We start from the raw sequence: 25,967 nt of genomic DNA, 5'->3' as shown, positions 1-25,967 counted from the left end.
CATTCATCATATTGGAGAATTCAATATGTTGCCCAGCACTGCACAACAAAAGGTTATATTTAAAAGTGAGAAGGAGAGGAGAAATCCAGCTCTGTTGTCATGTCTGTTGTGTTTTGGGACTGTGACAGATTGAATCACAAATATAATGTCCTTCCCACACTGCTCCTGCCATGACAACTTGACTGTATCTGCTGGAGGTCTGGACTCAACTCGTTCCACATGGTTGATGGAGCAGAAATGCAGAACTGTCTCCAAAGCATTCTCCAACTGTCTGCAATCGAATGGATGGGCTAATACTGAGCAGTGTGTGTGTGTGTGTGTGTGTGTGCGTGCGTGCGTGCGTGCGTGCGTGCGTGCGTGCGTGCGTGCGTGCGTGCGTGCGTGCGTGCGTGCGTGCGTGCGTGCGTGCGTGTGTGCGTGTGTGTGAAGATGTCAGATATAAGATGAGTACCACTTTTACATGTTTTGTGTGTGTGGTGTGTTCGCTGACTTCGCTTGCGGGTGTGTGTGTGTGTGTGTGTGTGTGTGTGCGTGTGCGTGTGTGTGCACATGTGCGTGCGCGCGCGTGCGTGCGTGCGTGCGTGCGTGCGTGCGTGCGTGCGTGCGTGCGTGCGTGCGTGCGTGCGTGCGTGCGTGCGTGCGTGCGTGCGTGCGTGCGTGCGTGTGTGTGTGTGCCCATTTGTCTCATTAGACTAAAGTTGCCAATCTAATCACCATGAGAAAGACTCTGGAACGTTCCAAACGAACTCCCTAACCTTCACAACCCTGCCACCCCCCACCCTGGCAACTCAACTAGACACACTATACACCCACACATACACACTAACACAAAATATGCACACGCACGCGGGCACACACACACGCACACACACACACACACACACACACACACACACACACACACACACACACACACACACACACACACACACACACACATACAGATAGACAAACAGACAGACAGACAGACGCGCATGTGAGCACGCACGCAACACACACACACACACACACACATACCTCTCTACAACATCCTCTCCGCTCCAGCAGGTGTGTTGCTCGACTTCCATCTCGCTTTCACACAGCATCTCTGGCAGTTCCGAGAGAAAACCCTGGTACCTCTGGATGGAGCCCTGGAACTCCCTGGAAAAAGCAACAAACAGCAACACTGAGTCTTGATAAAGTACATAGACAGATATGCAGTGGTTTTTACTTCAGTAAAAGTATCTATTCCACAATCTAGAAATACTCAGTTACAAGAAGGAGTCCGGTATTTAAAATGTACTTGAGGAAAAGTACAAACGTTTTGGCATAAAAATATATTTAAAGTACCAAAAGTAAAAGTACTCATTATGCAGAATGTCCCACTTCACAAGTTCAATATGTATACAAATCTTTTGAAAATAGCAGATCTACAAGCTCCGCATCGCGACCCGCTTGTAGATCGGCATTCTTTTTGTAATAATAATGAAAATATAGTAACTGAAGTTTTCAAATAATTGTAGCGGAGTAAAAGTGCGATATTTGCCTCTGAGATGTAGTGGAGTAGAAGTAAAAGTATTGAAAATTGGAAATACTCCAGTAGCGCTAAGTCAAAATACCTCAAAATTGGTACAGCACTTGAGTACATGTACTTAGTTACTGTACTTTCCACCGCTGCAGGTATGTCTGAAAAAACAAGGTGACGGCAGAAGGCGTGTGGCCCTCCACATACTCTGCAGCTGGTGCAACAGTTTTGGCAACAGTCGTGAGGAGAGATTATGCAATTATGAACAATTATGAGTCCGTGTTCTGTGTCCGATAAAATTCCATTCTTAACGTTTGTCCGTGTTACACAGGAAAAGATCAAATAGGAATTCACTACTTTGCTGCCCATTTCAGTATATCTACTGTATGTCACGTTTCTCTTCAGTTCAATGCACTTTATCCCGGCTGGAAGACATTGTGAATGCATCAATAGACCAATACATTGCTCAGTTTTTCCTTCTTAATCTTTTCTCTCTTTTCTTTTCTCCCAATTTAGTCACTACGGCTTTATTAATCACAGAGAGTCCTTGCGTCCCACCAAGCCTATCAAGTAGCCTATGACGTAAGAGCAAAACGGCCATGATAATACAGTCTATTGGGCTGGGTCACCTTTTTTAATTTTACTTGTTGAATATTACAATAATTCTGCGGTACATAAACCAACACTCCTGCGTTGATTTGTTTTGCTTTTTTGTCTATTAACCCATTCAAACCGGGAAAACATCTGTGTCATTTTAGATCTTTGCCATATTTTATACTTAAAAAATAGCAGATATACAAGCTCATAGCTATGCATTTGTAGATCTGCTATTCTTGAAAAATCTCAAAGATTTGGGCAAATCTTTGAATATATTTCATGCGAACATTTTTAACTCAAATCTTTGCATCTGGGGGGTCCCTGGAACAAAATATTTTGAGATGGGGGTCTGCAGGAAAATATATATAATTTTGGGGGTCCTTGACATGAAAACGTTTCAGCATCCACTGATATAGCAACATAAGTGTTTCAGAAAACTGTTCAGAAGACATTTGCATAGAATCGGCCACATGTCTTAATGGGTTAATGACTTTATCACTGGATTCACACTATCAGCTCCAAAAGCTACAAAACGACTACGCGTTGCCAGCTACACTGTCACCAAGTTACTGTTCAAAGTGTTACTCAACACGCTCTTTGACGTCTCGCTGACAGTTTGTTGTCATCGAGCGTGTGTCCGTGTGAGAGTGACGAGCGAGAAAAATGTAAAGGAAAATATAAAGGCTTGGGTTTAGAAGGACAGGGAACGGTCTGACAGAATTGTCTTGTTTTTCCCCAGTTACAAGCAGGACTTGTGTGTGGAGAGACAGAAGGGGAGTGGAAATGGACAAACAAAAACATACGATTCACTTCACTGCGTCATTGGAGCGCTGAAAAAAGTTGTGAAGCGGGCTCGGCTTTGTTTTGTAGCTTTTGTGGCGGGCGTCAAAAGCTACGAGCGTCGTACGTCAGTTGATTGTATCTTCATGTCGCTGGCTTTTTGAAAATGTAGCCTGCCGCTGCTAATGTGAGCGCAGAGCGGATCAAATCTTACCTGGACAGTTTTTTCAGGCTGCGAGGCTTATCAGCTTTGGAACCTTTAAGTGGAAGAGACCTGAAAATTGATGCACACGCACGCACGCACCCACGCACGCACGCACGCACACACACACACACACACACACAAACACACAAATGAGAATACGTGGCCATGAAATTGCGAAAGAAGATTGGTAAATCTTTTCACTGACGCACACATGCACATGCGCACACACACGCACGCACGCACGCACACACACACACACACACACACCTTCTGGACAGTGACTGGAATTCCTGAAGAGCAGCGGGACTGGGTGAGGTGGGCGGGGTCATGGATGAGGTTCCAAAGGTCACTGATGTGGTTGCAGGGGTCACAGAGGTCACGGTGCTCGAGGTTGACGCTGTGACACCGGGCTCTTGGGGACCGCACACTTTCTCCACCTGACAGTGTAGTGGGGGAGGGGGAGGAGGGGTCAATGGGTGAGGGAAGGGATCCATTTGTAAAGAAAACAGGGGGGGGCGGCATTTTCTTACCCACTTAAGCCCTACTGTATGTACTTCATCTCAAGACAAATAGCGAGAATAGACGATCTTACAACAAGCTCACAAGAGCCAAAAGCTTTCCCCATAATACGGATGCTGGGGTTTAAGTGGTTAATGTGATTAACATACATTTACCAAAAGGGAAACGGATGTATTTAATTCAGAATTAAGGGACAAAAGTCTTAAAATAACAAATAACCGAAAATAGCTGATCCAGAAGATCTTGTAGAGTGTGTGTGAGATTGTTTGTTTGTTTGTTTGTTTACCTCTGAGGAATCTACTCACAATGTACTGGACTTGCATGGCTACTCCATGTGCGTGTGTGTGTGTGTGCGCGTGCGTGCGTGCGTGCGTGCGTGCATGCGTGCGTGCGTGCGTGCGTGCGTGCGTGCGTGTTTGCTCAGAGATTAGCCACAGAAACTTTCTCATCACACCATCCTCTGTTGCATTCTGGGTAGTGGTTGTCCAGCCAACCAGTCTTTGTCTGGTGCTGGATCTGTATGCACACACACACACACACACACACACACACACACACACACACACACACACACACACACACACGGCTGGACGGACACACGCACACACGCACACACTCTCTCTCTCACACAAATTGAGGGGACCCCAAATTCTGTATAGAGCAATCTGTTTTTAGCCTATCTAGGTGCAAAGCTGTTGTGAGACAATCCCAATCGTATGCTGAAAGCATAATGCTGAAAAAAGTTTTAATATCCTACTATAAACCCACCCCAATAGACTGTAATTTCTATTGTATCATGTATGTATGTGCGTGGCATGGGAAAAACTATTCTGCTTATAGAAGCTGCACGAGAAGCTGTCATGTACTCTTACCATAAGGGTATTTGACCAATCACGACACAATGTCGTGTACAATGTCAAATGTACAGCATCTTTGAATGCCTATTTTCCATAAAGCAAGACAGGGTCTAGTGGCTTCCCTGTGGATCTCTAACATCATGGTGACATCATGTTGATGATGTCATTCTTAGCCAAATATGGATGGACGGCGGGATGGTGGATCTGAGGTATGAGATCCTCAAAAAAAAGTTTTTTACAATATGTGAAAAATACTTGGGGATTTACTTCCATCCCCTACAGGCAGCGTGCATTTGGCACTGATTTGTCGAGTGGTTTGCGAGATTAGCCCTAGACACAGACAGACAGACAGACAGACACAGAGACAGGCAGACCCTCTTCTAGACAGCTCGCTTCTTAGGAAGCATGCAGTAAAAATCCGTAGCCTCGTTTTGATATCTCTGTAATTTACCAACACCTTTCTGTCATCTCTCCCTCACTCCGTCTGTCCCATAATCCATTAATTCCTCCTCCCTCTATCCCTCTGTTCTTCCATCTGTCCATACTTTAATCAATCCACTGTTCATCGGTTCATCATCCTTCCTTCTCTCTGTTCCTCACTTATTCCCCCCCTCCCTCCCTCTCTCCTATACTGTAGGTAGGTATCCATCCATCCATCCATCCATCCATGGCCTATGCTCACCGTGGCTGTGATGCGGGGCCCGTGGAGCTGAGAATGCAGTATGGCATCATTCACATGGTTTCGGACCGCTAGCAGCGCCAGCTCCATGCTGTGGTGGCCGCTGCTAGTCGCCAGAAGAGCAGCTAACCGTTGGAGCAGTACCACTAAAGACCCCCAGGGGGAGCCTAGCTCTGACACGCCCACCTAACGAGATAAGGACGAGAGAGGAAAGGGTGGAGGAAGAGGAAGGAGAACAGACAGCGTGACGTGACAAGGTGCCAGAACAGAGGCTAAAGAAGACAGACAGATCAAAGGCATTTAACATGACTTAACATAATCCCTAAATGCCTGAATGCCTAAATTGTAAAAATCTTGAAAATGTTAAGTTCAATTGAAAGAAACTCACACGCACACACGCACGCACGCACGCACGCACGCACGCACGCACACACGCACACACACACACACACACACACACACACACACACACCCACACACTTACCAGACATCCTCTCATGACGTTAACACACAGTCCGGTGCAGGGCCGTATGAGCGTGAGCCCTCTGCAGTGGGAGCAGTACTGCATCCGCACCAAGCCCTGCACACACTCCCGGGAGAGCGCCGCCTTCTCCGTGGCGTTGACCACCTCCCCGGCCAGCCTCAGCAGCCGGTTCATGGCCCGCCCGGTCCCCAGGGCCCGGGCCAGGCTGCCGACCAGGAGGCGAGGGTGAGGCCCGAACGGACTGACGTCCTGCCGCGTCAGCCTCAGGCAGTCGTTGCGATTGGCCGAGGAGGAGTGAAAGGGAGGGTCTCCTCCGAAAGGCCCGTTTTTGTGGCCGATCCCGGGGTTGAGCAGGCGGCGGTAGACCAACGGGAAGAGGTCGTTGTAGAAGCGGTGCACGGCGTGGTCCAACGAGGCGTCTGAGGGGTCGCCGGAGAGGTGGAGCTTGATGTCGTCGAACAGCCGAGACACGAGCGGGCGACAGTCGGCGGCCAGAGGAGCGTAGACGTCGTCGAAGAGAGTACTGGTCAGGTTAGAGGTGAAGGACACGAGTGAGTCAAAGGTCTCTGGGAGGATGGAGGGCAGGAGAGGGTGAGAAAGAAAGGAGAAAAGAGCCTAATATTCATACATCAATATATATATACGAATTATGCAAGAAAGAAAGATAGAGAATGGATTGGAGCCAATAGTTGAACGTGGACATTCACTAAACTAATCAAAATGTTGTGTTTTTTACTGGCAATCAGAAACATCCAGACCATGGTATAATCTGATAAGCGACTTAGAATTTGAACCCTGTCACAGTCTCTGTCTGTGCCCTTGTGTTGTCTATGTGTTGGTGTCTGTGTCTTTGTGAGTAGTCTCGCGTAGCCAGACAACTATTCCACAATCTCCGAATGTTATATAGAGTCTGGAACTACACCTCCCGAAATCCGAGAGAGGAAGCTGGCACTTCCGTTCACGAAAATATATTTTAAAATATCTTTACATTTAATTTTTTTATTTCCATTTCTGCTTAGCATCAAGCTATATATATACTATGATGATTTTGATTTATATTAGGATACATCTGCGCGACTGTAGAGACGAAACGGAAGTGGGGAGGAGGCTTCACATCCGCTTTATATTTTAATCATGGTCAGAGCTTCCGAATCCCAGACTGTATGACCGGAAACATTTGAAAATTGTGGGAGGCAACAGTCTGGCCACGCGAGACTACTTTGTGAGTGGGCGTGTGTGTGGGCGTAGGCTTGGCTCCAGCTCCCAGCTTGGCACACCTGTTACCAGTTCCCTCATCTACCTCACCTGCCTGCCATCAGCTCATCACCTCCAGTCTATAAACCCATGGTCTTCTCCCCACACAAAGCCACATCGTTTCACAACCTCACGTGTGTGGTAACGCTTTTTTGCCAGTTACTGTATTCAGTTCTAGATTTTCCTAGAGCCTTAGTTAGTTTCTCAACCTGTATTTTTGTACTCCCCGTGACTCACTCCTTTCTTATGTTCTACAGTGACCTTCCTCACCTGCCTTGCCTGCCGTGCCTGCCTGCTCCCATCGACCACTTCAAACCAACACCACCAACCTTCCCAATTCCTCCTTTGTTTAAATAAACACCCTTGGACTTTGACTTTGTGTTGTGTCTGCATTTGGGTCTGCCAGTTGAACTAATCGTGACATAACCATGATGAAATCTTGTTTTATTTGCGAAAATGTCAAACTTAACCTTTAACCAAAAGGGGACGTGGCAGTGCGTATGGCACCAGCAACACTTGGCCCTGCCTGAACCTTCCCTGATGCATGCAGGCCTTTGTTTGGAAAAGCTGGACCATTTTATAGGCTCCTCTGCAAACAGGCGGGTTGGGAATGGTGGCGTTTTGCAAGCTCCCCATGAGAGTTATTGACTAATCTGACTCAAAGGGACACTTCAGCCAATGAATTTCTTGTATCACCCATAGTGACCAAGCACCCACTTTACTAGTGTTAAAGTGTTCTTTCAAAGAAACCTTTTCATTCTCTGATGGCTTAATCTCAAAAGGTTGGCCCTCTTTACACTGTTTTCATGAAAGGATTATTTTTAAGTTCAAGCAGTGGAGCCACACGATTCTTAAGTCTAGGAATGTATGAATGTCAGGTGTGGATATGATGATGCCTTCATATACTTTAAACTAGACATAAGTTCTACACTAAACCCTTTTTTGTGACAGTGCTCAAATTGTGACTTATGACCATGCTGCATCATATCAACATGGCTTCTGAAAATAACTTTTTACCACATGAATCCTACTGTCCCTATTCTGGGCATCATCATGTCATCATAATGGAGGCGCTCTTGAACCGTAGGTAGTACAGTCAATAAAACGCAACTCCCCACATAGGCCCCGCTCATTTCCACCATTCTTCAATTTCCTCAAAACACACCTTTTGCTACTATTCCAACAGATTTAGTCCAAAACTCAACACAAATCTGTACACATTATCTTTATAATTATGTGATCAAGATGTATTAGTCAGATTGTTTACATTCCATTCCGATTGGGTATGATTGGCCTCCAGGATTCATAGGTGGGCCCCGTTTTGTCCAAAATGCCACAAATGATGAACATGATCGGAGAGAGAGGTCCGATCTGCCCCAAATCACACATTGAAGGGCCTCTAAAACAATGCAGGGCCAAAAGCGATTTCCTTTACACCCATAGGGGGCACCACAAATACCTCAAAGTATATCACTGTTGTGATAGAAATGTGAATTTATTCACCAAATTAGGCACACATGCTCTCATACGTCAGATGACAATGGCCATCAAACAGTGTTTTCTCCATACGGTTTCCCCGTAATCCCCAAATCCCCAAATTGGAATCGCATGCTGATGTGTTGGTTGGCCCGGAGATCACTTTTCTTCTAGTTTGTACACTGCCACCACGCACCCCCATCTGCATCTGCAGCTTTCAGACTTATAAAAAGAAACACGGGTGACCAGTCTCAGTCTCGTGTCCTTGAGCTGACTGGCAGCGTACAATCCAAAATAGCACACAAATGAATTCATCCCGCCACTCAATTTCAATATCCACTTTTCCTACATTCAGGTGGTAATGAGAGGCCTGATCTCATGACCGACCGTGCTTCCTATGTAAGCCAATGCCTAACTGGCACAGAGGACTTCTCTCCCTCTGCTTAAAAAAAGAATTGTGTGTCTGCATGAGCGCGAGTGTGTGTGTGTGTGTGTGTGTGTGTGTGTGTTTGAAACGAGCGCACTCTACAGAGAGTGAGGTCAGTCTGATGGCATTCTGACAGACAGAGAAGAGAGGCAACAACTGGCAGAGAGAAAGACACAGAGGGGCGAGAGACAAGGGTATAGGACGAGAGAGGAAGAGAGAGTGTACACGAGAGAGAGAGAGAGAGGGAGAGAGAGAGAGAGAGAGAGAGAGAGAGAGGGGGGGCGGGTATGATGGACAGAGAGCTTTTGAGGATTAAACCTGATCCCAACTGTTGTCTTTGAGATGCCTGTGTGTCTGTAACTTTCACTGAGGCACTCTGTCTGTCAGTGTGTGTGTGTGTGTGTGTGTGTGTGTGTGTGTGTGTGTGTGTGTGTGTGGGGGGGGGGGGGGCACTGCTAACAGATCACAGTGTGCCACTGTCAGCCCTGGCTGTGGCCATTCTTTGAGTGACGGCAATTAATCACTAGCACATTTGCAATAAAAGGCTTTTACTAGACAATACACAGATATGACAAAGTCTCTGGGGAAGGGTGTGCATTAAAAACGTGAATGGGGGGAGGGAGGCAGTGTCTGGGGTGATGACAGTTTGGGGGTGAGGAGGGGGTGTGATAAAGATGTCGTGGGGGGGGGGGGGGGGGGGGGGGGGGGGCATAAGGGGCAAAGCTAGGGCCTCGCTTGTCCAAACAGCAGAAAGTGCAGTAGGACTTAATGCTTCTGTTTGTGTGGGTGCGTGTGTATGAGTGCAAGCGTGTGTGCGTGTGTGTGTGTGTGTGTGTGTGTGTGTGTGTGTGTGTGTGTGTGTGTGTGTGTGTGTGTGTGTGTGTGTGTGTATGTGCGTGCGTGCGTGCGTATCCGTGGCGTGCATGCATGTGTGTCCTAGCAACAGCAGCTCAAATACAACGGCATCGAGTGACAGGACAGAGATTACTCTGGAGTCATGTGATTACTTTTTCACCCTCTGTGATTGGGCAGAGAGGGAGGGAGAGGGCACACGGCTCTTACAGTACCAGAACATACAGCAGACACAGACACACAACACACACAACACACACGCACACGTACACACACAGTCACACACACACGCACACGCACAAGCGCGCGCACACACACACACACACACACACACACACACACACACACACACACACACACACACACACACACACACACACACACACACACACACACACACACCCCTGCCATCCTAACAGTAATCCACTGGGTGTAAATAGAGCCTTCTCAAGGTGGCATTTGACTACAGCCCCACTGGGCATGTCTCAGTTGGCCCAGAGGCCCTCTCAATCAGTGAGCCATAGAGTTCAGGGATACATTAGACTCAGCTGCTAACGGAAATCAGTGTCATCGAGGTTTTTTCATTTAATAATTCAGCTTAAAGTGCCATTCACCAACGTTTTCTTTTTATAAAGACAATTGATAGCACGGTCGAAAAGGCTTTCTAAACATTGTGACCATTAAAAGTTGCTAATTAATTACATACACTGAAATGAACCCATTGAGGACTGAGGTTCATGTCAAGGACCCCTAAAATGATATGTATTTGGCCGCGGACCACCATCTCAAAATATTTTGTTCCAGGGACCCCAGAAGCAAAGATTTGAGTTACAAATATTCGCTTTAAAGAATAAATATTCAAAGATTTGCACCAATGTTCTCGATTTTTCAAAAATAGCAGATCTACAAGCTCAGAGCTTGTATATCTGCTATTTTTGAATATCCAAAGTGTAAAATAATGCTTTTTTGGCTCAAATCAAAAAGTGCACAGATGCGTTCCAGGTCTTAATGGGTTAAAGTAAATGTGTAAAGGTATGTAATCTGAAAACCTGTTTCCTACACGTGGCAGCAGTTTTGGCACCTCTTTGTTTCACAAAAATGTACCACTGTTCCAAAAAGTTTGATAACTGCCACTCTAGATTGCTGGCCCTTTATGTGGGGTCCCGGGACCCCCAGGGGTCCTCGAGGGGGTTATCATTTAATCATTTAGAAATTAAAGCTTTAAGTCTGAGAGTTAAAGCTGCAGTCCATAACATTGATGTCCTCCTACCTGGGAAGTGAACCCGGGCACCTCGGGCGAGTGCCAAAATTTCAGCTGTTGAGCTGTAAGACGGACTAGAGGACACGTTAAAATAACTTTTTGTACATAAAATAGAGCAGTTTTCAAAGGCATAGTGTGTAACTTTGCCCTGTGTTTACTTAACAAAACAATTATGTACATATATTTTGGTGTTTTCGTATGTTTTGGTTGCCCAAAAAACGTCCCAGTCAATCAAAACAAACAGTGAAAACACCAAAATACAGCGAGAGGGCAGTGTGTTTTTGCAGGTAAACACCACCACACTGCTCCAGTGGCTGATGACTGCCGGTATAGAGAGAAATGATGGTAAAAAAATATATTTATTTTTGTTTTGTTTATGTAAACACAGAGCAAAGTTACATTATTATGCCTCTAAAAACTGAGGATTTTACAGTGTAGAATGGGGTTCCAGGGATTTTTTTTAAAGCAAAGGGGGGTCCATGGTTAAATTCTAGGGGTCCTTGAAATCCAAAGGAAGATAATCACTGCTCTAGACTAATGGGGTCTCAAACTGTGGTTCAAGAACACTGGGTCCATATAAAGAGTCACAGTCTCTGCATTATCACCAGTATTAGATGAGTTAAAATAGCAACTTAACCACATTGACCCTAAGGATCCCTAGGGATCTATACAAGGCCCCCTCCTTTTTCCCCTCTATATCTCTTTTCTGAAAATAGCCGATCTTCTATTTTCGCAGAATAGGGACACAAGGTTAAAACAACACAGTCTATGGTAGCAGGACCTGAGATACTGTAATGTCTCATATTCACCATCACTCACACACACACACACACACACACACACACACACACACACACACACACACACACACACCATGCACTCGCACATGCGCGTCGCGCACACACGCGCGCAGGCAGGCTAGTGAATAGTGTTGAGAGACAAGTGGACAAGCAGAGTATTCTTCCTCCTATTCAGAGCAGCCCGTTAGAGACCGGCTGTTACCCATAGCAACAACACTTTGCCAGGGATACACACTGAATGTAAACATTCTCTAGCCCTCACTCTCTCATTGGCCCAGAACAAAACCTTATTACCGCACAGACGGAGAGAGAGAGGCACACAGAGAGAGTGAAAGGGTGTAGAGAGTAGTAACAACGTTTTCCGCTTCTCTCACTGAGAGAGTTTGCTCGCTCAAAGAGTCAATCGAACATTGGTTGTTTGTTTGGCTAGCCACTGTGGCGCCGCAAATAAACAGGAGTACACTACCACAAACAAACCAGCAGATTCAAGACGAACCAACGAAATACTAATGATGAGAGATGCAACAACAGCCTGACTGATATATAGACCCCTTAACACATTGGTTCTCAAAGTGGGGTCCGGGGACCCCCAGGGGTCCTTGAGGGAGTTCCAGGGGGTCCCCAGCTAAATGATAGATATTTAGGAGCCAAATTGACCCTTATGGGTCTGTAACTCAGAGAGTGTACAAATGGACCCTAAAGGGTCCATTTGGTTCCATTTTGTACATTCTCTGAGTTAAATGAACATTGATTTTACAATATAAATTGGGGTCCCAGAGATAGAAATGACATGAAATGTGGGTGGGTCCGTAACCTAATGCGTGTCAAACTGGGGGAAATTAAAATGGTTGAAAATCACTGCTAGAGCAGTAAAAATCTTCTCTTATGGGGGTCCTGGAAATATCTTTTCCAATGGGAGTCCGCGGGCTAATAAGTGTCAATTTGGGGGTCCTTGACATGAAAAAGTTTGAGAACCACTGCCTTAACAGACGACGTCACACTGATAAGAACCAGTATGCGTGCGCAGGCCGCCGGCACCAAATGAAACCCATTCTGTCATGTCTCGCTAGGACGCGCATCACTAGCCAACACACAAGAGGAGGTTGAATTAACTGTAACCAGCGTACCCCGAAACAATATGTTGGGAATTGATTGCATGAAACAATCACCTGTGCGTCCAATATCACTGTTGGTAAACAAATTGGTCTATTGAAGTGCCGTTACCACTGACATTATCAGCCCACACATTCAGCTAAATGTTTGTCTTAATTGCTCAATCATTGACATTGGCTCCCATCCATGCAGTAGATGTTATTGGTTGTTTGAAAAGCACAAGTTGAGATAGAAACAATTTAACAAAGAGGTTTGTTGTTCAAATGGAGGAAAATATACCAACAGGTCAATTATATTAAAAGGGGATTTAGACTGAGGAATGATAGGAAATAAACGTTATCCAGCTTTTTCAAAGGAATGTAAATATATTGTACGTTCACATTGCAATACACTACATTTTCTTTGTATAGCAATTATAGGCCTGGCATGTACATTGTGTACTATATCAACTGTCGGGTGGAAACCTCACTTGTCCAAAACTATTCAAAATTAGCAAAAGTAGCAGATCTACAAGCTTGTCGTGTGATGAAGTTTGGCGTTAATTTAATTTACGAAAAAAACACAAAAGGTTAAAACATGGAGATAAGAGGTTTCTGCCCGACAGCAACGCTACGCTGTTCTCTGTGCTAGTGAGTCTTGTTTCTGAAAGAACACAGGCTTCATGTCTGAGTGCACACTAATTAGAACGTGTAGCCGCTGCACTCCCATTCAGACGTTTGTATCGCTGCCCAAAATAGACGGGCTGGAATTTCACCGGAATACTGCCTAATCTATCTATAGAACTGACAAGCTGATACATTTTCCCCCCTCTAAAGCAGTGTTTTCCAAACATAGGGTTGCGAACCGTTTTGGGTCACAGTACCCGTTTTCATGAGTCGTGACTCTTGAGTATACATTTCCTCCTTTTCCCCCCCGAAGTTTTTTTTTTTTTTTTTCAGAAATGTTTCAGAAACGTAGTGAAAATATTACCGTAGGTCTATAAGCTCACAACGAACCGAGTGCCGCGCTATAAGCTTGTAGATCTGCTATTTTTGAAAACAAATCGTGAAAATGTGTGCAAATATTTGAATATATATATATATACATGTTTAACTCAAATCTTTGCTTCTGGGGGTCCCTGGAACAACATATATTGAGATGGGGGGGTGGGGGTCCGCCAAATATAAAAAAAAGTTTGAGAACCACTGATATTATAGCAACATAAGTTTTCTTTTTACTGTTAAGGTCATTACACACCGGCGATTATGCGAATATACGCAAAATTTGGATGTGGTCCGAATAAATAAAAGACTATTTTTCGCTCAACGAAACGGATGTGGAAGCTTGCATTGACTTTATAAGGTTTTTAAAAAGAAACGTATTATTCGCATGAAAAAATCGCCCCCTTTAGGATTTAGAAGACATTTGTAGAATCCCCAGAAGCAAAGATTTGAGTTAAAAATGTTCGCTTTAAAAGACAAAGACAAAGATTTTCACGGTTTTTCAAAAAGAAAATTGCAGATCTACAAGCTCGTAGATCTGAGCTTGTAGATCTGCTATTTTTGAATAGCCCAAAGTATAAAATAATGGTTTAATAATGGTATAGCTATAAAAAATTGATTGAATGGGTTAATATATTTTTGTAAGTTTAGGTTTCGAGCTGAAAAGGTTTGGGAGCCGCTGCTTCTTTGCTTCATTCTCTCCCCTCTCTCCTCTTACCGCGGTAGGCCCTGGAATGTCCAGTAAGCAAGTATTTGAGCTCGAAGCTGTAGGATCGCATCTTCTGCTGAGTCTCACTGCGAACGGCAGCCACATAGCTGTCTTCCATCTTACTGGTGCAGCAGCTGGGACCGGCGTGCATGCACACTCTGAGAGACTCACCTGAGACACAGAGAGATGAAGGAGAAATGAAATACAATAAAATACAATAAATCCATGGCATTACAAATGAAGACAGACAAAGAGAGAGGGACAGAGGTGTGGATAAACATGTAGAGAGATCCCAAGAGACCAAGAGGTTGACAAATGGAAATGGATAAAGAGAGGGACACACACAGAGCAACAGACAGAGGGAGAGCGTGAGAGCGAGCGAGAGAGAGCAAGAGAGAGAGAGAGAGAAAGAGAGGGAGAGGTCAGTGCCTTTAGCACATTTCAAAACATCCAATAAAGCAACATACAGTATGTCGTTGCTTTTCCTTTTAGCCATTTATGAGAAATTCGCCTACAATTACATGCACAAATATTTACTCTATGTTGAAAAGGGGTAAATCTGTCTGTGGGTTTTAATTAATATTTAACCAGAGTATTAATAACAAGAGCTTGTGACTAAAATAACTACATTCTTGTTTTTTCTTTTCCTCCTGAAAGGTAAGTTTTAGACATGTACAAGGTTTCTGCTCGCACAGCAACCATATCACAGCAATTCCATAGATCAGTAGTTCTCAAGCTTTTTTGTATATCTCTGCTATCGGGCAGAAACCAACTATGTCCAAAATATTACTTTTCAGGAAATGAAGGGAAAAAAACATGTTTTTAAAACACAATACTGCCTCGTCAAAGTTGGTACGGTCACTTTATACTGTACATGGTCAGACACTTGCATGTGTCCTTATATTATCATCACATTACCCAAATCCAGCTCAAGTGGAGTTAGGCTTTTGACCAGTGATATGGAGATATGGATGTGATATGGATGTTATGTCCATCATTGATCAGTATGACTGACATGAGTTCAGTTGTAAAGTAACTAAGTACATTTACTCAAGTACAATTTTGAGGTATTTTAACTTTACTGGAGTATTTCCAATTTTCTGAACTTTTACTTCTACTCCACTACATCTCAGAGGCAAATGTTGTTACTCCACTACAATTATTTGAAAACTTTAGTTACAATAGTTACTTTCTGGATTTTGATTATTATTACAAAACATACAGTAACCACTTCAGCCCTATACATTTCGGCCATTTGAAAATATATTGTAGATCTGCTATTTTCAAAAGATTTGTATACATTTTGTACACTTGTCAAATGGGAAATTCTGCATAATGAGTTTCTTTCTACTTTTTCTACAACGTTGAAGAACTGTATTCAAAGTTGAAAAACTGTATATTTGGCCACGGACGCCCATCTGAAAATGTTTTCTGCCAGGGACCCCCAGAAGAGAAGATGTATGTTAAAAAAAAGTATTCTACATTTCCCAAACATTTTCGATATTTTTCTAAGATGTTCAGAAATAGCAGATGTACGAGCTCTCAGCGCGGCACAAAGTGACACGCTGTGAAGCTTGTAGATCTTGTAGATTTTTGAATAGCCAACGTATAAATGGATAAAGTGGTTAAAAGGCTTGTTGACACATTTTGCCAGGGACTGCCTGGACCCCTGGGGAATCCCCGGACCCCACTTTGAGAACCACTGAGCTATGCAACAGTCCAACATGCTAGCATGCATCAACACCTCAATAAGAGACCGGGTTTCAAATCCCACAGGTGTGGTCAATTGAACCATTGATGAATGAAATGCATGAGCGACTTTGAAACTTTCCAAAAATGATAATTCATTGAGCCGCGGCTAGGAGCCCGTGACGTGCACAGTGGGTGATACTTCACCACTCAATGAATGTGTGTGTGTAGTACTGTATGTGTGTGTGTGTGTGTGTGTGTGTGTGTGTGTGTGTGTGTGTGTGTGTGTGTGTGTGTGTGTGTGTGTGTGTGTGTGTGTGTGTGTGTCGTCTGATATTAGGACCACACTGGCACTGCTGTAAGCCAAGCTGGCCAGCAGCTGCCCTGGGATCAAGTGTGTGTGTGTGTGTGTGTGTGTGTGTGTGTGTGTGTGTGTGTGTGTGTGTGTGTGTGTGTGTGTGTGTGTGTGTGTGCAAGCGAGCGCGTGTGTATGTATGTGTGCAAAAGAGAGACGGAGAGCTAGAAAAGACTGAAAGAAGGACCAGGGAGAGATCAAAGAGGGCAAGAGCGGAAGAATGTCAGTAAAAGAGAAGGTTAATAAGGCCTTGTACTGCAGAAACACACACACACACGCACACGCACACACACACGCACACACACACACACACACACACACACACCATCGGACCTCGGTCAGACAGGATTCATGGGGCGGAAAAAATAGAAAACAGGAGCTTGTTTTTATGTGCTTGGAGGTTCACATAAATAGTTTACAAGACACCTTTTTTATCTGAAAAACAGCTGGGTATATTTTCCTGACACAACTGTCTCCACCTCCAAGCAGGTTGAAACAAATGTTCTGTAATGACAGCATATTGAGGAGGCGTGTGTATACTAAGCGATTAGGAGTTAAATAGGAGTCGTAGCTGAGCTGAGTCTAGGTAGAGAGGCTGTCTGGGAATCGGAAGGTTGCCAGTTCGACTTTTGGCTCGCCCAGTCTACATGTCGAAGTGTCCCTGAGCAAGACTTAAGCCCTAACATATTCCCTCTGTGACATCTGAGCAGCCATTTGCCTGACGAAGCAGTAATCCCAATTTCTCCTCCCATGCGTTCAAAACGTGTAATCCCTGTCGGAGTGGATCACATTTGGATTTTTCATGGGTAGGCCTAGTAAAAGAAAACTGCATTGGTATCACTTTCATATCTGATGTGTGATCATTGAATTATCCCAGCAAACATGATGTCAATAAGAAATCGAAGTTTGATTAATTAATTAATACCTGTAACACCCAAAATCCAAATCTGATCCACTCGGAAATAGGGTTTGAAAACGTTTTGAACAGATTGGGCTCTGGGTGGGGACCAAAATGTAATCACTTCCCTTGATGTAGATACAGCTGAAAACCTAAATAATATATTACTATACCATAGGGCTGCATAATGTTGATGAAGAGCTCCATTGCTCAGGCATGGGCCTGTCACAATTATTACATAATCGTCTAATCGCAATTATTTGAGATAATCACAATTATTTTTGCATAATCGTCATAATCGTCATAATCATGTCCATGTTGAAAAAAATTCACCCATTTTCAAATATTAAAAAAATAGCAGAAATACCAGATTTCCAAGCTTAGAACGCTATTTTTACATTTAAAATGATTAAATGTCAATCATTTCTTTGTGTATTTAAGTTACTTGTCATAACTGTCCTGTGCAATTTTTGATTATACGAAGCCTAAAAGGCAAACAGAAATTCATATTTTTTTCACATGTTCCAATGTTCAATGCCAGACACACAACTCAATCTTTAATCACAATGAATCGTCAACTTAAATTTGTAATGGTGACAGCCCTACTCAGGCATATAGGATCCCCAGGCCAGGTGACCAGCATACTGTAGAGGAGGTGTATTTACGTCTGAGTGAGGAATGCATTCTTCTTCAGTGACACTGGCATTCTCCTCAGGAGCTGAGGCCAGTGCAGTGCTGGTGTCAGACATACAGTTCGTTGCATTAATGTAATCTTGTATGTATTCCCTAGTACAGTGGTTCTCAAACTTTTTCATGTCAAGGACCCCCAAATTGACACTTATTACCCCGCGGACCCCCATTTGAAAAGATAAGCCAGGGACCCTAATAAGAGAAGGTTTTTACGGCTCTCTAGCAGTGATTCTCAACCATTTTAATTTCAAGGACCCCCAGTTTGACTTGCATTAGGCTACGGACCTCCATTTAATGGCATTTATACCTCTGGGACCCCAATTCACATTCTGAAACCAATGTTAATTTAACTCTGAGAGTGCACAAATGGAACCAAATGGACCCGTTAGGGTCCATTTGGTTCCATTTGTACACTCTCAGAGTTACAGACCCATAAGGGTCCATTTGGTTCCTATCCATCATTTAGCTGGGGACCCCCTGGAACCCCGTTAAGTACCCCTGGGGGTCCCCGGACCCCACTTTGAGAACCAATGCCCTAGTAGTTGCATTGCTCGTCTAATGCCGATAACAACAGAAAGAAACTCTGTGCTCCTCCACATGATGCATTCCATTGGAAATGCAGTGGAAATGACAATGGCCCCATCAAGGCATGAGTTGTGGTACGCTTTCTAAGATACAATAATGTCATGAGTATTTTAGGAAGAGTCTAATCTGGCATCTGCGCCAGCACCATCATACAATATCATGGGCATTCCAGTGCCGATGAAAAGCAGTTTTTGTTTTTAATCAGCCACAGGGCACTTGCATGATCCCTTGAGATCCCCGGTTTGGAATTCATCCCCATGTTTCTAAAGGTTATGCTCACCCCAAATGGGACCCAGTTGCTGTTTGAGGCCACACGTGACAAGAGTACAAAAAAACATTTTAATAACCCTGCGCCCATAATTAGACTGATATTAACATAGAGATGATCAAAATAGCTTTATGTATAGCCTAATGCTCACGGTAGGAGTAGGACAGGCCCATTAATTTGAGTTGCAGTCTAAATTAACTTTAAACTAAAATAATATTTATAGACTATTAATGTTTAACTGGGAGTCATGGGAAATGGACTCATGCTCTCTCACCAGTGCCAGTGGTGTAAACTAGTACATGGACTCAATTACTGTACTTAAGTACATTTCTTGGGGTGTTTTTTACTTAACTGAGTATTTCCAATGTCTGTACTTTTACTTCTACTCCACTACATCGCAGAGACAATATTATACTTTCACTCCACTACAATTATATGAAAACTTTAGTTCTTAGTTACTTTGTATATTTAGATAATTATTACAAAACATACATTAATCACTTTCAGCACTATATATATATACATTTCGGCCGTTTGAAAATAGCAGATCTGAGCTTGTAGATCGGCTATTTTCTAGGTATATTGTTTTGCTTTACCTGTCCCGGGTCGATCAGGTACCAGCTCCGCCGTGCCTATCTGTCGCATCATGTAAGCCATCTTCACCTCATAACAACTATCAACCTCCGCAGCGGCTTCACTCAACATCATCATGAGTACAACTAGAATACAACTCAACCGCAACAAGTCAACGCTTTGAGGAGCCGGGCGGAACAGTGATCGCACCATCTCTCTGGGACGATGATGACAGAGAGTTAGAGATCAGAGGAGTTCTGCTGGTTAATAAGGGCTCCACGAACAGTCAGCGGGATCGATCGTGTCAACACATGATCCACGTGTCCAAAAGAAACTTCCTCCGCAGCCTGGACCTGGACCTGGTCTCTATGAGGGCTTCATACAGAATGACCGCCCGGCCTGGACACTGCACAGTCCAGACCCAACATGTTATGCAGGCTGGTGCTGGTCTGTGAAATGTGCTTTAATCTATCTCTCTCTCTCTCTCTCTCTCTCTCTCTCTCTCTCTCTCTCTCTCTCTCTCTCTCTCTCTCTCTCTCTCTCTCTCTCTCTCTCTCTCTCTCTCTCCCTCTCTCTCTCTCGCTCTCTCGCTGGGAAAATATTGAAATACTATGTTACAAGTAAAAGTATAAGAGTAAAGGTACAAAGGTATTGGCATCAAAATGTACTTAAAGTACCAAAAGGAGAAAGTACTTTTCTTTTTTTTTTTACTTTTTAACTTTTTTTAAACCTTTTTAAAAAAGGTTAAACTTCAATGCGTTGCATTGTGAGCTTGTAGATCTGCTATTTAAAAATGGGCAAAATGTAAATAGGGCTGTAGTGGTTACTGTAAGTTTTGTAATAATAATCAAAATACAAAGAAACAAAAGTTTTCAAATAATTCTGGTGGAGTAAAAGTACAATATTTGCCTTTGAGATGTAGTGGAGTAGCCTAGCCTTTTTTTTTTATTGCTACACTTGAATCAACATGCTCGTGTGTAGTGATCACAAGACATGACATGACTAACTGTCCTGACTAATAAGTTTGATTTGAAATCATATTGAATAAGGCAGGCTAAGGCTACGTCATAATATCATGGGACTTGACCACCATCTCGTGGTCATTTGGTGCCACTGCAACAACTGACTTCACATAAATCAATTACAAAATATAAATGAACATTATGAATAAATTGACGAATGAAGACTTCACATAAATCAATTACACAATGTAAATGAACATTATGAATAGATCAATTAATGAAGATTCACATACATCAATTACAAAATGTAAATGAACATTATGAATAAAGTAGAAGTTCGGGCCGCTACGCGGCCCGAACGTCTAGCGTGACGCGTCGTTCACTTTGCAGTGCCACCTTACAGGCACCTCACAGTGTGAGAGAGAGTTTTGTGCTCTCCTAAATCCACGGCAGGCTTTGAAAGTACCCACTTCAGAAAGAGGTGACGTGCATCACCTCTCCAATGACCAAAACCCACTATGGAAGCCGTCGAACTGGTGCGATCTGACGGCATCCTAGAATTTATAGGTAGGATGTGATGTCATGCGTGATGTCATGCTGTCGTCATATGACGTCACACTGACAACCGACATGGCGCTGTTTTTTACATACTTCATTGTGAAAATAGCTGATCTACAATCTCACAATGTCTCTCTCTTCAATCTATTCTCTCTCTCTCTCTCTCTCTCTCTCTCTCTCTCTCTCTCTCTCTCTCTCTCTCTCTCTCTCTCTCTCTCTCTCTCTCTCTCTCTCTCTCTCTCTCTCTCTCTCTCTCTCTCTCTCTCTCTCTCTCTCTCTGAGGGTCGGCCATAGCGGTGGTTAGTGAGCCCGCCTAGGGAGGCAGAGGCTCTGGTTGACCCAGGTACGATTCCAGGCCAGGTCAGCAAATGTGTCGATGAAATTTATATATATATTTTAACCGTTCAAGCCAGTTGTCACAACACTAATTCCAATACTATATTGGATTATTACTGTGTTACCGATGCAAAATGGAAACAATACCTCTGCAGAGTAGGCAGGCAAAATGCCAAATGCCTGTGGTTCCACCAGCTCCTGGGTAGCAGACACTACACCTTGAATTTTCTGTGTGACCTATTGCAGGCCTTGAGCTCCATCTAGAAGGTCGCCCACATGCTGCCTCAGGGACTGCAGTTCGGACGGCTCAGTTCTGGAACTGAGACATTTCACAAATCATTTGCAGATCAAGTTTAAGCTTTGAGAACAAACATTCTGGAGTGAAAAACAGGTGAAGCAGGATTATAGTGCATACTTAAGCACTTGACAGACTTAATGCTGCTGTGAAAAAACTGAAAATACAATCTTAGGCCTACTGCATGCCTTATGGTTTAAGTTGCATTGTTGCCCTAATTGCACAGCCATCAGTTTGTAAGCAAGGAAAATAAATGATATTGGCAATTGACATACTTTATGCTGCTGTGAAAAACTGAAAATACAATCTTAGTCCTACTGCATTCCTTATGGTTTAAGTTGCTTTGCACAGCCATCAGTTTGTAAGCAAGAAATATCCCTGATATTAGACACTAGAGTTTCGGGGGGCTACGCCCCCCTCAACCCCAGCCGCGCACGGGGCCCATAGGGCCGTGTGTATATTGGGGGACCCAAATCGCCGGAGTGAAACTGTGGAAAAGTTTTTTTGAAAAAGGAAAAAATTTGAAGAAATAATATTTGTTATGTTTCAGGGGGTCCACAGGGGGTCCGCGGACCCCCAGATGGTCCACTGACCCCCTGTGGAGTGTTGGGACGCGCGGGGACACCCCTGGAACATTGCGGACCATTTCGGTGTTTTTTTTTTTTTCATGAAGGTGGTTGCTTGTTTCTGGCGCAGGCTGTGCAAACCTGGCAACCCAGCGCATGCTGCCGCACGTTTAAGTGGCGTAGCGTCATGAGGGTCAGTGGGGCCGTGGCTCGGTCAGTGAAGACCCTGTAGTGCGGATGATATGTGGCATAGAGGGGCAGATTGTAAATCCACAGAGGAAACATCCGTGGGCTACCATTGGTTCAGCGATGTGTGCGGTCGCCCTGCGGCCCCTCCTCCTCCACCAATGTGCAGTATTGAGAGCCCTGACGTCACAACAATTGGAGCGATGGGCACTGCACTGTGGTTGGTTAGGGTACACCTAGGGCCCAGGTAGAACCCAGTTAAAGCCTGCATGGGCAAACCCAGTTAGGACCCGCCTTGGTCCCACATAAACATGGCTAGTTGGGGCCCACCTAAGGGCCAGGTAGAAGCTACTTATAGCCTGCATGGGCATCGCAGTTGGGACTGAAGTGGATGCCGCTGACATTGCTGACATGGGGTCCATATGGTTTAGCCCACCTTGAAAGCATATGGGAACTACGCTGGCATGCTGGCTGTAATGCAAACGCTGCATCATACCTGCAGTGTGTAGTTTGATGTTGTGTGTGTAGCAGATATACCTGCAGTGTGTAGATCAATGTCCATAGGAAAGTCAATGCCCAGCAGTGTTTTTTTTCCCCAGCAGAGTTTCTAGTGTCTCTGTGTCTCTCTGGAAGAGGTTGCACATGAACTCTGCAGCCGCACTGAGGCGCTCCAACACAAACACTCTGACATTAAGCTGCTTCACACAACAAACATCAGCACCACGCTGCTGTTTGTCCAAAAGACACAATATCTCCTCTCCCACCGACGTCATGTGTTCATTTATCGACAGCCGTAGGCTACAGACTCCTTTTGACACATTTTACGTCGTTTATCCAGCTCTCACTGACTCTCCACATCGGGCTGTTATTTTGCTGCGATCAAGTCAACGATGTGAGAGATTAGCTATCACAGACGGACGGACAGGGGGTGAAACATAGTCTTGCGCCATGCCTTTCGGCCTGGCGGAGACAATAAAAAACCGAAAGTAAAGGAAATGGCCATTTCTGCAACAGAAGTAGTCAATAAACTATGCTATGAAAACATGGGCCACATTGGCAAAGAATCTAAGAAAGAGGCAATCATGTAGAAAATAGCCGATCTCCAAGCTTACAAAGCCTGTCAACGTGAGGCGTTTCGAGCTTGTAGATCGGCTATTTTCACAATATTTACTTGTGGAACGGAGTCAAACAGAATGGGGGGGTCCCAGATCAAGTACGTGTATTTGGGGGGGGGGGGGGGGGGGCGGCGTGAAAGGGTTGATAAACACTGCTGTAATCGGAGCGAAATTATCTGAAATTACTACATGACCATAATGCAGCCTAACATGCGTTGCACGGGGCGGTCCTGCCATTACGTTAGTTACTGTAGTTGCTGTGGAGCTACATAGTTCTCCAGAAGACACACACAAACATACACCATCTACAATGGACGAACTGAGCAGCAATATAGACATTCACCACACGAACATGCATTGTTGACAAAGTGATTGCACAGCCGCTGCAGGCATGACAACCAGGTTAGCGTTAGCGACATGGCAGCTATCACAGCGCCCTGTCCGTCGTGCTGCAACTGCCTGTGATGGCTACAGCAGTAACAGCAAGCTGTCTGCGATGCCATTGTCTGGAGACTGCTCTTAGCGTGACACGACCAATGAGAGTGAGCGCTGTAGTTGTTGCTAAGATACGGTGGCGTCTCTGCCCCATAGCTTGTAGATCTCTCACACATGATTGGCGTAGGCTGCGTTGCCAGGTCTGACTTTGTGTCTAAGCAATGGTCGGCTTATTTTTGCGCGCCTTTGGGCTCGTTTGCATTGTGCGCACGGCAGCGCTTGTTTAGCGTACGTCAGCGCGACGTGGCAACGGACGTGGCAACGTGAAAGGTGATTGGCTGGTGAAAAGAAACACCCGACGTTACACCAGAAATGGTGCCTGGAGAAAATGGTGACCAATTTTTTTTTTTTGAAAAACAGGAAAAAACCCCCGCAGCGGCTGCCTGCTGTTGTGGTGATGAGGTCGTGCGCACGGTAAACGGTACGAAGCTGCCTCCCCTTCCGTTTTGTCCGACATTTGGTGAGTAGAATTAATTATGTTGCGCGGTGGAGCGCGGCAGCCGTGGCGAGTCAGTTGGCGACATGTGGTCTGGCGGTGCGTTGTTTATTCGATAACAGAGCTGTGGGGTGTGGACACCGAGGGTGCGGAAGTCGGTCCCCATTTATATAGTTAGATAAATGAATGAAGAATTTGCCGGCCTGGTCAAAACCTTATATGTGGAGTCAAATGCTAATATATAGCCCCCAACAAATGCACATCTATGGAGTCAAAGGCACATAATATGGAGATCGACAACATACACTGATGTCAGATACAACTTAAACCAAAAGCACATATAAGATTTGATGTTCAACTAGCTCCGACGGAACCTCTCCCTCCGCTGTATAGCTCCGAGATGAGGTTCCTCGTTAGTTACTGCCGTCTGTTTTCGAAATGGTCGCACGTCGTCCACTTTACATGTTTCTTACCCCTTTCTGCACATCGTATCCAAAAAGTAAAGCATTTCCGCCACTCTCTCAGATGTTTGAAGTTTTAACGCGCCATAAAAGCCATCCAACGGGTTGAAGAAAGTATTTAATTTGCCTCGGTTTTCATCCGGTTACATGGTTTTTAAGACATTGCGCAAGAGTTGCGCCCGTAGAGATAACATTACTTTTTACCCTACTGGTCAAATGTTGAATTGCATCTTCTAATGCAAAATATTATGGAACCGGATGAAAACCGAGGCAAATTAAATACTTTCTTCAACCCGTTGGATAGCTTTTATGGCGCGTTAAAACTTCAAACATCTGAGAGAGTGGTGGAAATGCTTTACTTTTTGGATACGATGTGCAGAAAGGGGTAAGAAACATGTAAAGTGGACGACGTGCGACCATTTCGAAAACAGACGGCAGTAACTAACGAGGGACCTCATCTCGGAGCTATACAGCGTACAGCGGAGGGAGAGGTTCCGTAGGGGCTAATGTTCAACATGCACTGATGTCAGACACAACAGAACCCATTCAACATGAATTGATGTCAGCAGACACAACGGAAACCATGGAGATTTTCAACATGCACTGCACTGATGTCAGACACAACAGAAGGGGCCACAGGGGTCATTTATCCCCCTATATGATATCAATTCATGTTGAATGGGTTCTGTTGTGTCTGACATCAGTGCAGTGCATGTTGAAAATCTCCATGGTCCATGGAGATTTTGTATGTATTCCCTAGTAGTTGAGAGAGACTCAACAGAACAGAAGGAGCCACAGTGGCCCCATGCTTTTTTGTGTACAATATAAAATAAATAATACACACATATGCACATAAATACTATGTTGGTTTATGCTGCTATAAAGCTCCTGCACATTGTAACACGTGAACACCTGAATTTCATTTGTAAATACAAAAGCGTGTACCCCGGTGAGATTCGAACTCACGAACTTGGGATTAAGACACTCGCACCACATCGCCTT

At 44.5% G+C, this 25,967-nt stretch overlaps 1 protein-coding gene across 1 annotated transcript in view; it reads right to left on the bottom strand.

Moving 5' to 3' along the window:
• LOC311051804 (glypican-5-like) overlaps positions 1-19,960 on the bottom strand; it is a 67,586-nt gene extending 47,626 nt beyond the window's left edge. The window contains exons 1-7 of the mRNA XM_084066454.1: positions 19,579-19,960; positions 14,507-14,668; positions 5,626-6,191; positions 5,145-5,327; positions 3,354-3,523; positions 3,096-3,155; positions 1,018-1,140 (exon numbers count right to left, since the gene is read on the bottom strand). Of these exons, the coding sequence (XP_083922580.1) occupies positions 1,018-1,140; positions 3,096-3,155; positions 3,354-3,523; positions 5,145-5,327; positions 5,626-6,191; positions 14,507-14,668; positions 19,579-19,768 (1,454 nt within the window). The 5' untranslated portion in view covers positions 19,769-19,960. The remainder of the gene's footprint in view (positions 1-1,017; positions 1,141-3,095; positions 3,156-3,353; positions 3,524-5,144; positions 5,328-5,625; positions 6,192-14,506; positions 14,669-19,578) is intronic.
• Between the last annotated feature and the right edge of the window lie 6,007 nt (positions 19,961-25,967).

The sequence above is a fragment of the Gymnoscopelus microlampas genome, assembly GCF_963454915.1.
Source record: "Gymnoscopelus microlampas genome assembly, chromosome: 9".
NCBI classification, from domain to species: domain Eukaryota; kingdom Metazoa; phylum Chordata; class Actinopteri; order Myctophiformes; family Myctophidae; genus Gymnoscopelus; species Gymnoscopelus microlampas.
Note: the sequence above shows the minus strand (reverse complement) of the source record. Positions and strands in the feature narration are given on the sequence as shown.